Genomic DNA, 16,280 nt, shown 5'->3' on the forward strand with positions numbered 1-16,280 from the left:
TGTGTGAAATGCTGCCTACCATGGATGCTCACAGCAACTCAGTACCCAAGGTTTTTATAGGGGGCTGGTCACACAGGCACCCTCTGCCAAGTACCTAGCAAAGTCTCAGACTCCCTGAAGGAAAGCAGGTGTAGTAAAACTCACTGCCTGTGCAAGCAGTTTATGCACAGTGAGTCTCTCCTGCCAGTTCTGAGAATGGTGAAAACACTCTCAGAATACAAGCCTTCAGACGCCAGTCAAGGCCAATCTTACAAGTGGGCCTTCAGGAACAGCAGCTTCAGGCCTGTTTTCTAAAACTCTTTTCTGCACAGCACTATTTTAGTGTTTGTATTTTAAGTAAAGTTTGAATATAAAACAATATCATCTATGTTTAAAATAATACAGATTCCCAGAAGCTCAGTTTCATTTAAGTTTCTTAATTTACTACAAAAGATTGTGCATTAAACACTTGAACTGGAAATAAACATATGGTAGAAATCATTAGATAGTAGTCATTATCCTTACCATTATTATGATAATGACAATTAAAATACTAACTAAAGTAACCAGTATTTTGTTTTGTTTTTCCCAGAAAAGTATCAGAAACTTTATGGTCTGTTTAATTCCATTAGATATTAATTCAATTAGATACTGACAATCAGGCTCCAACTACGAGTGGGAAAGTTTAGAATAAAGAACTGTTAACTGTAAAGGATAGTAACTATAAAGAGAATTTTAACCCTAAGACTAAGGGAAAAGACTTCAAGAAAGAGCAAACTTGGAAGGGCGTTCCTTTCTCTAAAGCTGGTATTCTAACCTCACTGGAGAACACATGACTGCAGCCCAATGAACAATAAAGAAGTTTACTGGACTGCCAGGAAAAGCTGGACCATAGGCAGGCAGGAAACTACCATCTGTGGTACAGCCAGCAGAGATGGTAGACAGGTAAATAAAGGAAATCAGGGTTCCTGGAGCCCGCTCATGGCAAGAAGGTACAAGGCATGGGGCACATGGCATCTGTGTCAGAAGGGCTTTAGAACAACCTCACCTCAGCTCACGGATAAAATGCATGTACTGGGTGCACAGCTGCATTGAACCAAACATCGGCAAAAGCAGAGCACCCCTGGATGTTCCTGGACCTTGTAGCAAGAACTAGAAACAATTGCAGCACATCTGAAACAGGAAGAGGAGCCCATTCTGCAGCAGTGTCCCTCCAGCACCCTCTACTGGCACATTTTAATACTATGCCTGCTTGCAAAGAAGAAATGTTTAACGCTCCATTAATGCAGATCAGGTAAAGGACAGATTTGGAGCCAAGGGGTAATAAACTGATCACTGGCATTGGTTATAATTAAAATACCACACCTCATCTAATTACTCAATATCCAGGTTACAAATTCAAATTTCTTAAACCAATAAATTAAATTATTATATTATAAAAGTATTCTGTGATTTACAAAAGGATTCAAGAATAGCTCCAACAGAGGTCTGCAGATTGGACCAATGTCAATTTCATAGTTGTGATACTGTACTATACTTACGGCAGATGTTACCAGTGGGATACCTGGGAGAAATGTACATGGAGTCTCTGCACTATTACTGCAATTTTCCATGCATCTATAATTATTTCAAACTAAAACATTTTTTTAAATGAGCTCCAAAACATCTAGGATTAATCAGCTTATAAAAACACACTACAGAAAACAATGATGTTTTCATTGCTCATATTTTTAAAAAGTATTTCTTAAAATACAATGCTAAAAAGGTAGCTACACACTTAATACTTATTACTGTGATGCCACCTCTCTCCACTAGGTGCCACCAGAAGCCAGCAATGAAAGATGCTGAAAATTCTACAAGTTTCAGTCCAGAGGCTGAGAGACAGTGGCTTTCCATAATCTACTCCCTAATATGCCTGATATTGCCAATAGTTTTCTACCAATTGTCACATGAAATCACTATCAGAGAACAATGTAACCATTTTTGTATAAGGAATACCCTATTTTACAAAGAAAAAAATAGGGTTATTTTTCTACTGCCTTAAGAGAAAACACAAAAAGGACAAATGGAGCAGCTTTTAAAATAATATGCAGAGTATGAGTCACCGCATTAATTTTTTCTAATTCTCAGGAAGGGAAACAATACTGTGCTTTAAGAGACATTAACAGAACATTTAAAACTCTTGATTTTGCTTAAAAAGTTAATAAATATACTAATTTACATAAGATAATAAAACATGCAAATCAAACTAACATCTAGAAAACTTCAAGTCAGTGACTGGAGTTTCCTTCAAAATGAAACTGTAACAACTTGCCAGAGTGGAAGCAAAAATATGTAAATTCAGGAAAAAAAAAACCCTCAGAATGGTCTAGCATCAAATTAGATCATCCAAAAAATAAACAATTCAAAGCCAGGCATGGTAGCGCGCACCTGTAGTTCCAGCTACTTGGAAGGCTGAGGCGGAAGGATCACCAGAGCCCAGCAGGTCGAGGCTGCGGTGGCCAGGAGCGGCCACTGCACTCCAGTCTAGGCGACAGAGTGAGACTCTAACTCAAAAAAAAAAAAAAATTCAAATACTACCTTCTGTCAAATTTAGTAATGTCAAATCATACTAAAAACCTGTTTGGGCCGGGCACGGTGGTTCAAGCCAGTAATCCCAGCACTTTGGGAGGCCGAGGCTAGAGGAATGACTGAGCCTGTGAGTTCAAGCCCAGCCTGGGCAACATGGTGAGACCCCGTTTATATAATAAATCACAAAATTAGCTGGGGGTGGTAGCGTGCGCCTGTAGTTCCGGCTACTTGGAAGGTTAAGTTGGAGGGATCACCTGAGCCCAGCAGGTCAATGCTGACCCCAGCCATGAGTGTGCCAGTGTACTCCAGCCTGGGCAACAAAGTAAGACTCCAACTAAAATAAATAAATAAATAAACAAACAAACAAATAAATAAATAAAAACCTGTTTGTTTTGTGAGAAGAAAAGACCTCCGGGTGATTTTTTTCAGTACTCCTTGGCTAGGATAGTTTTTCCTCAAGAAAATAATACAAGGAAAAGTATCTGACGATAATGCATGCTATGGAGTACAATTCTTATCACTTCAGTTTCTCATTATAGGTTTTCACTGTAAGCCAGTAAGCACAAATTAAAAGCTGAAGTAGAACTTGCTACTGAAATAGGCACATCACTGCAAAAGTCTGTAAATGATCAAGCTACATGGGTCTTAAATCTGCGGTTCCAAATGGTCTGACATGATCAGTGCCTTTTGGTAATGATGTTTTATATTTTTTCTTATGTATATGCAATGATTGCAACTCTCCAAATCAAGGTGAAATCAAAGTGACCCATGAAATCCTTCCTTTCTAACAGTGATGCCCCATATTACTCTGTGCACACTGAATTGTGTGCTTATAACAAATCTAATCATTACACCCTGCTTGCTGGATCACTACTTCATTCTGGTTAGCACAGCAAGCATGAGGGAAAATCCCTGGCAACAGAATGATATGACAGACATAAAACCCTGAAGCCCCAAATTTCTTCCCAATTGCCCTTCCATAAGACCTGATGTTACTATCATTAGAACCTCTTCTTATTAGGGAATTATAAAGAGGTCCAGGTCCATTTTCTAAATGTATATCACGTTACTTATCCTGAATCATCTTATTATGAAATAAGAAGTAATATTTGGCAAAAATCAACTAGTCAGAAAACTAATGTGGCAAAAACTTTAAAATGTTCCACTTCCCTTTCTCACTTTTTGGGTATTAATGTAACAATCTATTCAAAGTATCCAAGTGAATGCCAGGTAACAGTGCCAGGAATGGTTTATTTTAAACACTATCAAGGCTTCCACAATCCCAGCACTGTGGGAAGCTGAGGCAAGAGGATTGCCTGAGCCCAGGGGTTGAAGATCAGCCTGGGTAACTTGGTGAAACCTCGTATCTACAATAAATCAAAAAATTAGCTGGGCATGGTGGCACATGCCTGTAGTTCCAGCTACTAGGAAGGCTGAGGCAGGAGGATCACCTGAGCCCAGCAGGTTGAGGCTGCAGTGGCCGTGAGCATGCCACTGAACTCCGGCCTGGGTGACAGAGTGAGACTCTGACTCAAAAAAAAAAAAAAAAAAAAAAACCCAGTACATATCAGTGCAGTAGCGTGCAAGAAAAGCTTTTGCAATATTCCTACATGTGGTGATAACAAAATGCATAAAATTGTCAGCAGTCAGGGACAGAAAGGATCACCATTCCTGTGCTGGGAATATGGGAAAAGCATGACCTGACCAGATTTGCACATGCTTTAACATTCCAGCTGTATCTCCTCAGTAAGTAGGCTTAGCTCTCCCACTCCTCACACATTTAGATTACAATCATCTTGCTCTCTCCTCTCAGTTGTTAACATTGGCTTTCTCTTCTGCAAATCAATCAGCTTTTCTCTCAGGGCATGGTGGGTTTGAAAATCTTGAGCAATAACTTGAACATCTATGTTCTCACTTTCAAAATCTGCTGAAAAGACACCAAAGAATACTAATTCATTTACCTTCTAGCTGGCTTAATTTCAAACCTGCTATCTAACCAAGATTTAAAATCTTGGTTCTACCAATTTCTGGCCAAGTGACCAGACTTACATAACCTCATTAAACCTCTTTCATCATCTGCAAAAACGGGGTAATAACAACAGTACCTTGCTCATGTGTGAAGACAATTAAATTGTCCAATGGCCATCAAACAATAATTGCTCATTAAATGTCGGCCATTATTATTGCCTCCTCTCTTATGTCCATTTCTTAAATAAAGTGTAATTAATATATAATGACTAACATGGGTAACTGAGAAAAGGAAAAGAATGTTAGAACTTGTCAACACACAAGAGTTTTCACATATTCTCTGAAAAACACAGGATTTTTATCAGCTCCAGTGTTTAATTATTCACTCCACATTACAACAAATTCAGTTAATACTCTAACTTTATAAAATGTTATATACTTTTTATTCATTTATCCAAGTTTTTAAAAAGAAGTCGAGAGTAAGAATATATATTCCAGTACTAGACAGGCTCAGTTCAAAATTAATTTTACGACCTCAGACATGCTCTTTATCAGTTTCCTCAACTGTAAAATAAAAAACCTAGAACACTGCACAGCACAGAGTGCTATATAAGGATTAAGTAGCTAAGTATAAAGCTTTCTGTTCCAAGCACTGTTGTAGATGCTGGAAATTCTGGGATAAACAACACAGTACTTACCTTCAAAGTGGTTGAGAAAGACAACTACAGTATAATTTGTAAATCATCTGTGTATGAGAAACTCTTCAACCCTTCACAGAGAAATGGCTTATTTCATAATAAAAATTTACATTTTTCAAAAAAACAGAATATTGATAATTAGCATTCTGGATGGGATCAACATATTATTCTTTTTTTGTGTGTGTATACAGAAATGAAAAGTTTACATAATGAAAAGTTTTAGAAATTTGAAATTTTATTTTCTCCAGAAGATAAGCAAATATTACATAATTTGAAGGATTTTCTTTCGCACCAATTTTTTATAGTACAAATTAATTTTGTCAATAGCAGTATTAAAGATTCAGTTAAGAATTCTCTTGATAAGACTGCCACCTACTGGATTGCCTTAAATTCCACTGTTTACTGTTTGTGATTTAAACACAGGAAGTACCACATACCACATTTAACATAATAAAAGACAAAATATTTTTCTAAAATAGAAAAATTCAATAATTTATAAAACCTCCGTATTACAGGTAATTCCATCTATTACGCTGAATAAAGTACTGTTTGGGGAAGATTCATTAGCCTGAGGAAATCTTAGACAATTTTCATTTGGGGGTTTATAGAGGTCAATTGATAGGACGAATGAAAAAAGCAACAAAAAAAATCTAACATGGATTCAGTAAATTTTTGTTGGATATGTGAAAAACAATTGCAGGTTTTGGTAAAGGACATAAAAAATATTTCTCCCAAAAATAGGGATCCCTGGTATATTAAGTATTTTAAATTAAAAACCCTTAGAGAGTAACAAGCCTGGAAGAGACCTGACTACCTAAAGATAGCACTGGTCCACCCCCCCAAAAATTGTTCTTATTCCCCGTTATCTCATCATTCATTACAGTAAAGGAAACCAAAAATATTACCACACCTAAACAGATCCTTTCAAGATAATGACTGTCTCCAAGGATCATTTAAATTCCAAGGAGAACTATTTACAAGTTAATTTCTGTTCCCTGGTAATTATTCTTGGCCCCTCAACAAAACTCCTTGTCTCCCCCCTCCCACAGCCTGTTTATCAGGATCCAAGTCCCTATTCTTACTGTACCCTCAAGGTAGCAAATAAGCTTCTACACCTCATTCTGAGGGTTCCCCATTTAGATGTAAATAAATGTGCACGCCTTTTCTCCTACCATTCAATCTGCCTCATTTCAGTGATTTTCAGCAAAACTTCAGGGGCCAAGGGCACTGAGAGGAGGATGATCAAAGTCATTCTGCTCTTCAGAAAGCTGCAGGGAAGAGAACTCATGAAGCTGATCTGCTGGCAAAAGGGTAAGAATTTCTTACCAGCCAGGGTCCCGGGTTCCCTCTGTGGACTCCAGTTAAGCAGATGGTAAAAATCACTATCTCCTTTTTCTTTTCCAAATTTAAGATTAATGAGAGAAAAAGTTTTACGTGTGACTAGCTTTGATACAGTGACTCTGATGTATTTTTTGGCACTTGGTGGTATGAATATTATAGGTTGGTCCCTTCCAGACATAGCCTTTTTTGTTTTCCTTTTACTTTGTCCTTGTCTTTCTGGAGTGCTCTGTCATAAAGAGGGGTATCATAGGGTAAAACACAGACCTAGAACCACTATAAGTCCACTGTCTAAGACAGACATGCTGACTAGTCAGTTCTGTAGTTCTGACTAGACTGGTATGTGTTAAGACAAACTTTACTGTGGGTTCCTGAAATAAAAATCAGATGAGCTCCCTTTCATCTTGTTTTATGTTCTTGAAAGCTTAACCTGTGACTAAATGGGGGTACTCTCAGTCTCCTCCCTCTGAAGGGTGTGATTTTTCAGGTCACCTCAGGTGGCCATTTAAAAAGACTGGGAGCCTGAGACAGTAAGATTTTAAGAACACACTTTTCATTCCCAACATATCAAGCTCTTAGAGGAGTTTTGTCTTAAAAGGTCTCATACCTTCAGGGCTTTGTCTTCTTTGCTATCTTAAGTCTATTTCTGAGTGAGAATTAGGAGAACACAGGGACTGCCCCTTCTACATCTTCTCTAGAAACACTTCTTGCTTATATGGTTAAAACTTATTCTAAACCCACTATTAACGTTAAGTATGTCACTAAAAATTCTAATGGGCAACGTCCAAAAAATAGATCCTTTAAACTAAAATTTCTAAATTTAAATATATATATTTTAGATCTCTTATTCTAAACAATTTGTGGGAAGATTTTTTTTAAAGGACACATAATAATGTCATGGCTGCCTTAAAAATTCTCTTTACTAAATTATCAGCAAGATAAAGTTAAATTAATCAATCCAATAACTAATACTTTCAAATGTGTTACTACAGACTTGTTAAGTTGAAAGTTGCTTTTTGTTATACACAATATGTTTTGTTGTCCTCAAAAGAATGATGGGTCATGTCCTAAAGAAAGGGTTTGAAGGTAATTCCCACTGGCTAGTTCTGGGGCAGTCTGAACACCAAAATAAGTGCTGAAGTGAATGATAAAGTATGAGGGGAAAAAAGGAAATTCAGGAGTCTATACCAATAATATGTAGATAAATAAACAGAAGAAAAGGGAAAGCTCTGGCTTACATCAGAACACCAAAGATTGGCTGGTAAATGTAGAAAGAGTGCAGAAGTTGGGAAATTATCATTTTGCAACCATCATAGTAAAGACTGGATCAGACAAGAATCATGAATGAAAGTTAAATCAAAAAGGAAATTTTGATAAGAAGGATATATTTTTGTGGTCTTAATGTGTCTCCTTAGAGACTGCTTAGTAGTCACACGGGAGGAAAAAAGGTAATTCCAGAGTGAAGAAATCAGACATCTCAACTGAGTAATCAAAATTAATATCACCAGTAAGGGACAGTTGGTTATCTAGTGCCTCCAGATGTGATACCTTGTGAAGGTCACATAACCCATGCAGTAATGTAAATCTGAATCTAATCACAAGGAAATATTACACAAATCCAAAATGAGCAATGTTATATTAAAAAGAGGAGAAAGAGCAGGGCTCGGTGGCTCAGCCTATAATCCCGCGCTTTGGGAGGCTGAGGTGAGTGGATTGCCTGAGCCCGTGGATTCGAGACCCACCTGGGCAACTTGGTAAGACCTCATCTCTACAATAAATTTTAAAAAATTAGCTGGGCATGGTAGCGCACGCCTGTAGTTCCAGCTACTGGAAGGCTGAGAGGGAAGGATCGCCGGAGCCCAACAGGTCGAGGCTGCAGTGGCCGGAAGCGGCCACCGCACTCCAGTATGGGTGACAGAGACTCCAACTCAGAAAAAAAAAAAAAAAAAAAAAAGAGGAGAAAGGTGTATATTCTTCAAAAGTGTCCATTTCTGAAGAAACAGAAAGATTATAGAGATATTCCAGATTACAGAAAGCTAAAGACATGTGGCAAACAAATACAAGGTCTGATCCTAGAGTGAATCCTGAACTGGAGGGGGAAAGGATGCTACTACTGGGTTAACAGACAAAATAGGAAGACAAATGGTAGGTTAGATAAAAAGTAGTGTATAGATGCTAAATTTACTGAAGTTGACTGTGGTTATAGAAGAGATATTCTTATTTTTAGAAAATTTACACTAAAGTATTTAGGGGTAAAGGGCCTTGTAGCATATAACTTAATCTTAAATTGTTCAGAAAAACAATTGTGTGTGTGTGTAGGTAGAGAGAGAGTGCACACACACACAAGGCAAAAGGGATAAAAATGTCATCAATACATGAATCTGAGTAAAGTACACAGGTTTTCTCTGTTTTATTTTTTAAGTTTTATTTATTTTTTTTAAGTTGCTGTACATTTGAAATTACTTCCAAATAAAAAGCTCAAAACATTGCCAAATCGGATGCTAACCCTCCAAAATTAAAAGATTGCTATATGTATATGTCTAATCACATGCTATTAGAACTGTAATATTCACTATCAAAAGTGCCTTTTATCTTCAGCTATTTTTCATCAATTTTAAGAGTACTTTTTATTCTAAGAAAGACAAAAGGTGACAACTATAATTAAAATATGCCAACCAATTAAAAGATGACAACTATAATTAAAAGATGCCACAATTGTGGTTGTAAAACATACCACAATTCCAGAGATGTCAAATATGAAGACATATCATCTTAAAATCGATGATTTTTTTAAAATATGGCTAAATTTTACAAACAATTAAAAACACACGAATACATCACTACACCAAGATGCTGAACAGAACTTTCTCTGTTACGTGGCAGGATCCAAAGATGGGAACAAAGTGAAGCTAAATATCCTGCTTTCTAAAGAAAGCTGTAAATAATTAAGGGCCAGACACTTTCTCATAGATTTAAGAGGGTGAGAGGCAACCATGGTGTCAACACTGCAACTGCCCCCCACCCTCATCCCAGACTAGAGACTGTGGGGGGAGCAAGAGGGAATGGGCATAGCTATACAGCAGTCTCGTGAAGAGGCTTTTCTTTCACTTGACCAGTTTCCCCCACTCCTCACCAATTTCTCCCACTCCAATTTCTCCCACTCCTTGAAGCCAAGTGAATAGGCGGTTGGATTGCCAGTTTGTACTGCAGCAAACAATGCTGTTTATTCATAAACATGCTTCAAAATACGTACAGACACTGGGATACTTTTACTTCCAATAGCATAGATTCCCTAGAATAATAGAAATTAAGTCCAATTATAGGTTTTTAAATCTTTACAAATGTAGAGAGATTGGTTTTTGAAAAGGGTGTACACACACTTTACATACCATTAACAATTTGAGGATACCCTCTCTCCCCATTCCTCCATCAGCAGTGCATGTTTTTACAATCGAGTATCTTAAGGTTACTTTAATTTGCATTTCCCTATCTATTTGTGAATCAGGACATCTTTACACATGTTTGTTAGCCATCTGAATGGTGTTCCTGCAATCTGTCTATTCATACACTAACCTGCTTTTCTCCTCTTTTCTGCCAAGTGTTAAGAAATGTATGTATATCGTAGACATTAACTTTTCATGTTATTTCCATTACAAATATTTTTTTCCAGAACTATCATTTATTATTGATTCTGTTTATAGTATTTTTTGTACAACAAGTTATTTTGTTTTCTAAACAGTTTTCCTGTGAATTGACACACCACTGTATGTGTGGGCATTTATCTATTTAAAAGATAAGCATCCATCTTTTAAAGCTTCCAAAATCCCAGGAGCTAAGTAAAAAAAAATAATTTGACTGAAAAATGGAAAAAAAAAATGACTGAAAAGGGATGGTAAAGAACAACAGGAAAAAGTAGTGTAAACAAACAGGTTTAAAGTTGTTTTTACTGAAAAATAAAGCCATTTCATGTTTATTTCCCACATCAATTGAGATTTTCAATGAACAAGTTACATCTAAATTAAGTGGAGAAAGCATTATTATTTTCATCCTAATTTTTAACTGGAAAAACTGAAGTATGGTGAAAAGCCACAGAGACTAACACAGCTGAGATAAAACACTGTAACAGTGTCAATACAAGCCTGTGGTGCATTCAGGAGCATCTGCTTACCTTTCAATAGCTAATTCTTTGTTAGAAAGTTGCTGCACAGTAATCACAACCTTCTTCTCTATTCCTTGTTTTAATTTGAAATAAAATTTATCTCTGTCCTTTGGCACAGGACTGAAATATTCAAAAACAACAGGAATTACCAATATAATAATCCAATACAATGATTTTTAAAAAACCTATTCCAAGGTTAGACTAAAACAACAAAGTATTTAAGTAGCAACATTCTTATTTTCAAGATGTACTAAACTCACACCAGAAAACTATAAATTTTAGAGTTAGCAAAGAAGAACTGCTATTAAATTTAAAACTGCACTGATAAAAGCCTTGTATCTTATCTCCTAACCAAGGTTAAAACCAAGATCTTAAAAATATCATCATACAATTTCAAATCTTAATTTTTAAAATAAAGTTAGGAATAAGGTTCATTTACATTTTATAAGACTGTCATATTTCTGGTTTACCTGATTGAGTGGTCATGAGTGCCTGTAAAACAGTGAAACCCAAGGCAAAGAAAGTGATAAGAAGAAGGCTGGGTGTCATGATGCATGCCTGTAATCACAGCATTTTGGGAGGCCAAAGCAGAAAGACCGCTTGAGGCCAGTAGTTCAAGACCAGCCTGGGCAACAAAGCAAGACTTTATAAAAAAAAATTTTTTTAAGTAGTCAGGCATGGTGGTGCACACTTGCAGTCCCAGTTACAAAGGAGGCTGAGGCAAGAACATCACTTGAGCACAGGAGTTCAAGGTTATAGTAAGCTATGATTATATCATTGAACCCCAGCTTGGGCCACAGAAAGTGAATCTCAAAAAAAAATAAAGTGAGAAGAAGAGCTTATTTTTAAGCACCTAGAATTTGAGATGACAGTGACATATCAAGGTAAATATACATAAAAGACAAAGATATAGTTTGGGGCAAGTCAATCAGATTCTAGTCTAGGCTAAACTGACTAGTCTTACAATTTTTTTTTTTTTTTTGAGTTGGAATTACTCTGTTGCCCATGCTGGGGAGCAGTGGCACACTCATGACTACCACAGCCTCAACTATCCTTCCGCCTCAGCCTTCCAAGCAGCTGGAACCACAGGTGCATGCTACCATGCCCAGCTAATTTTTTTATTTACTGTAGAGAAGAGGTCTCGCCATGTTGCCCAGGCTGGTCTGGGCTCAGGCAATCCTTTCACCTCCACTTCCCAAAGTGCTGGGATTACAGGTGTAAGCCACCATGCCTGGCTATTCTTATGAATTATTTCATTAAAACAATAAATGTACGAGACATGGGTTGTCTTATTCGAAAAGATACTTTCAGCAACTTATTTGATCTGAGACTCAATTTCTATATCTGAAACACATACCTAGAAATCATTGTTAGAATTAAAGGCACAACTGGAAGGTTTTCTCGTGTGTGTCACCAGAGAGATTATAGGAATGCCCTTATGCCCTTTCCATGTATGCTTGTCACTTGTATTTCTGATCCAGATAAAAGAATGATATTAAAAATGAGTCTGTGGGGGTTCGTGTTTTGAAACACTAAAAAAAAAAAAAGAATTAAAGGCATAGTTGCCGGGCACGGTGGCACATGCCTGTAATCCCAAAACCTTGGGAGGCAGAGGTGAGAGGATTGCCTGAGTCCACGGGTTTGAGACCAGCCTGGACAACTTGGCAAGATCACGTCTGTACGATAAATCAGAAAATTAGCCAGGCATGGTGGCCCACACCTGTAGTTTCAGTTACTTGGAAGGCTAAGGTGGAAGGATTGCCTAAGCCCAGCAGGTGGAGGCTTCAGAGGCCATGAGCGTGCCACTGCACTCCAGTCTGGGCAACAGAGATTATCTGACTCAAAAAAAAAAAAAAATTAAAGGCACAGTTAAGGCACATGGGTGAGCATTAAATTGTTTCCTTCTTGTTAATTGTATATTTCTGAACTTAATAAAAACATTCTGAGTGTATAATAAAAAGAAATGATTAATTAGCTGATGGTCAAATCATATATTATCAGTAACCATTAAAAATAATTTAAAAACAAAACAAAAATAATTTAGAATAAGAACTTTTTAATTAATATTTTCCTTATTTTTTTCAGCTTTATTGAGGTATAATTGACAAAAATTGTATATATTCAAAGTATACTATGTGATGATATGATGTATATAGTGAAATGACTATCACAATCAAGTAATATTTTCTTTAATCCTAAAAGATGAGGTAACCAAGGATTTTTTTCAATATGCTTTAGTAATTTAAAAGAAAAAGAAAATAAAATATAGGCTTGCAAATTATTTTTCATGTCTCAATATTTAATCATTGATTTATCTATTTATTCAAATAATTTATAGAGCACCTAGTCTGATCCTAGTCCTATCCTGGGAGCTGACGATTTGCTAGCAAAAAATATTCTAAAGGCACTCACCTTTTAGGTGTCAATTTAGTACACACATAACGCACTGATTTATCCTTATATATAGTTGTACATCGTATAATAAGAATAAGAACATTTTAATGAAAAAATCTTGTATCATAAAGAGAAAAAAATACACATATACAACTGTGTAAAAATTATCCTAGAAATAAAGGGACTAAACCAAATATTAAAACAGATTGTTGTTGACATAACTGGTTTTTCTTCCTACATTTATTCTTTTACTAAATTTTCTACAATAAATATCAGGATTTTTTAAATCATAAAGAAAATAATTGCAATATCTGAAAAGCATGAGAAGAGTGAAACACATTCATTCACCAGCCAAATATTTCTTTATCAGTTTAAAGCTTTATGTCAACACTGTATCATTTCTAGAAACTTGATATTAGTCAATATTGTATTTCAGGCACAATGCTAATTTTTATTCTTTTCAAATGCCTTACCTGAAGTTTCCTTTTCCATCGTCTTCTTTTACCTCCAGGGAGACACTGAAGGTAAACACATCACTGTCAGGGGTAGGAATAATCGACTCTTTAACATCAGACACTTGTCTGGAAGAACGTTTGAATGCTGTACAGAAACTATATAAAATTCTGCTGACCTAAAAAAATAAAAATGGAAACACCATTAGGCAAAGTTTTAACCACAATCTGAAACACTTCCCTCCTAATTCTCGGTTCTACAACTTTCCATGACCATAATTTTCTTTAGGAAATAAGGAATATATAGTCTAAGCATTTACCAGTTGTTTAGTTACTGCATGACAAAATGTGCATCATCTATGTATATGGCGAATGTAGACCTCCTATCTCTAAATTATTATAGCCTAAGGACTATAATCAATGAGAAGTCCAAGAAGGGAAATACTGCAAAAGTATCCTTTAAAAGGCAGATTAATTCCATAGGCTGTTTAACTCTGAATTAATAATTGGGCATCATTTCATGGAAACTTAAGTTCAAAATGAAGTATGTTTTCAAACTTATACAAAATTTAACGGTAAGTACCACCAACATATATACTAAAGACCAGAAGGGAACTATGATTTAGGAGCTGCCAGTTGGATTGGAGCATCATGAGAGAAGACAGGCAAGAGAATGAGAAACATCCAAGAGAAACAATAACTTCATGTCTTCAATTCAGAACCACTCCTGTTATACAAACACACCAGAGACCTAGTCAGAAGCTAACACCATCAGTACCAGTGTTCATTATTACAGAACATTTTCTTGAAGACATTCTCAGATAGTTAATGAAATGGCAAGATACCCTTCAAAGAAACTGCCTTACTAGCTAGTAACACGTGGGTATTGTTTATATATAGCATGCAAATCACTTGTCAGGGAAAATTTATTCTCCAGACAAGGAATATTATTATGTAAATTTTCCTCCATTACAAGCAATCAGAGACTTTTCTGTGCCACATACATAAAACAAGTTAGGGAACTTAGGTGTTATTTATTGCTATCAATCAATAATGACTCTTTATATCTATATAGCTTTCTCATTTATAAATTACATTAATATATGCTACTTCAGAGCCTTTAAAATAACCTTATTATACAGCAGGCCTAACAGGTATTTTGCAATACTTCTTATAAATGAGTATAAAATGGAGTTCAAAAACTTGCCTAAAATCACGTCGCTATTAAGTAACCAGGCTGGGAAAAGAATTCAGAGTTGGTAGCTTTTTTTTTGAGTTGGAGTCTCACTCTGTCACCCAGACTGGAGTGCAGTGGCCGCTCCCGGCCACCGCAGCCTCGCCTGCTGGGCTCCGGCGATCCTTCCGCCTCAGCCTTCCAAGTAGCCGGAATTACAGGCACGCGCTACCACACCTGGCTGATTTTTTGATTTATTGTAGAGATGAGGTCTCGCTGCCCAGGCGGGTCTTGAACCCGCAGGCAGACCCGCAGGCTCAGGCAATCCACTCACCTCAGCCTCCCAAAGGCGCGGGATTACAGGCTGAGCCACCGAGCCCGGCTGAGTTGGTGGCTTTTTAGAGACTGCCTCCTGACATTGTTTTGACTAGTTCACTTCTATCAATGACTTCATCTCACAGAGCATTAAAGAAAGAAAAGAATCAAGTTCAATTAATTTATGTATATATGCCTGGCTAAAGTATATAGATACACCCAAGTATGTTCACACTGAGGAATTCTTTTACTAAGAATCGTTTCCTTTTACAAAAAAAAGGGGGAGTGGGGAGGAGGAGGGTCATCTTTCAAATATTCTTGCTTTACTTCTCTTAACTCTGGTACTCAAGCATGATCATAAAAATGTTAAACTAATTTAAGTTCACAAAATAACCTATATTTATAGATGTTTCTAGGCTTCAAAATATACTATAAAACTAAACGGATCCTTAGAGAATTACTAAAAGGATGCTGGCATCTAAATCGTCCCAACAAACACTCACAAGCAAGGTTTTAGCCCAAGTCTCCAATTTCTCTTTCACTTCTGAAGAGTTAGGTACTGAGACATAGAATAAAGCAAATACTGGTTCTAACAATAAGCATACATGGTAACATAATTTAAAGAGCTTCAAGTATGTTGAGTGCTGTTGTGGTATAAAAGCATTAGAGGATTCCCATGACAAATGCTAAAATGGAAATGGTCTTATCTGTCTATTAGTAATTAATATTAGTCTACTCTAGTAATCATATACATATATATATGGCTCATATTCTGCCCTTAAAGTAGAGAAGTAGTCTAAATTCCATACTTTTCCAGAAGTTAGTCTCTTCCTTGGTATCAAAAGAAACATATCTCAGGCTAGTGAGCTTGAAGCACAAAAAATTCTCCAAATCTCTCAGCCTACCCATAAGTTGAAAGAGAAAAAAAGGTGAAATGTACGGGGTTAAACAAAAGTCATATCTTCAATACTTCATATTGGAAAGCACAAGTAAGGAAACTGCTGTAAATATTGACAAACCCTTCACTTGGGATAAAGTAAATTCAAATTATTCACTGAGCTGTATTAGTCTAAAAACGTAATACTTGTAACTTGCTTGAGAAAGGAACAGTCCCTTTAACAGTAGTTTGTTGAAGTGTGAGGTCTCTCCTCATGTTTTATGCACACATCCTGTGATGTTTTCTTGTATCCAGTCTATCACATTAAAAAACAAGTGGTCCTCAATTTCCAACA

The 16,280-nt window shown here is 36.5% G+C and overlaps 1 protein-coding gene across 1 annotated transcript in view; it reads right to left on the minus strand.

Annotated features, from left to right (window-relative positions):
- LOC103265498 (rab GTPase-activating protein 1-like) overlaps positions 1 to 16,280 on the minus strand; it is a gene marked incomplete at its 3' end in the record, with an annotated part of 153,526 nt that overhangs the window by 38,999 nt on the left and 98,247 nt on the right. The window contains exons 6-7 of the mRNA XM_008063156.1: positions 13,581 to 13,738; positions 10,723 to 10,833 (exon numbers count right to left, since the gene is read on the minus strand). Coding sequence (XP_008061347.1) covers positions 10,723 to 10,833; positions 13,581 to 13,738 — 269 coding nt within the window. The remainder of the gene's footprint in view (positions 1 to 10,722; positions 10,834 to 13,580; positions 13,739 to 16,280) is intronic.

This window comes from Carlito syrichta, unplaced genomic scaffold (assembly GCF_000164805.1).
Source record: "Carlito syrichta isolate Samal-C Ts95f unplaced genomic scaffold, Tarsius_syrichta-2.0.1 Scaffold306601, whole genome shotgun sequence".
Taxonomy (NCBI): domain Eukaryota; kingdom Metazoa; phylum Chordata; class Mammalia; order Primates; family Tarsiidae; genus Carlito; species Carlito syrichta.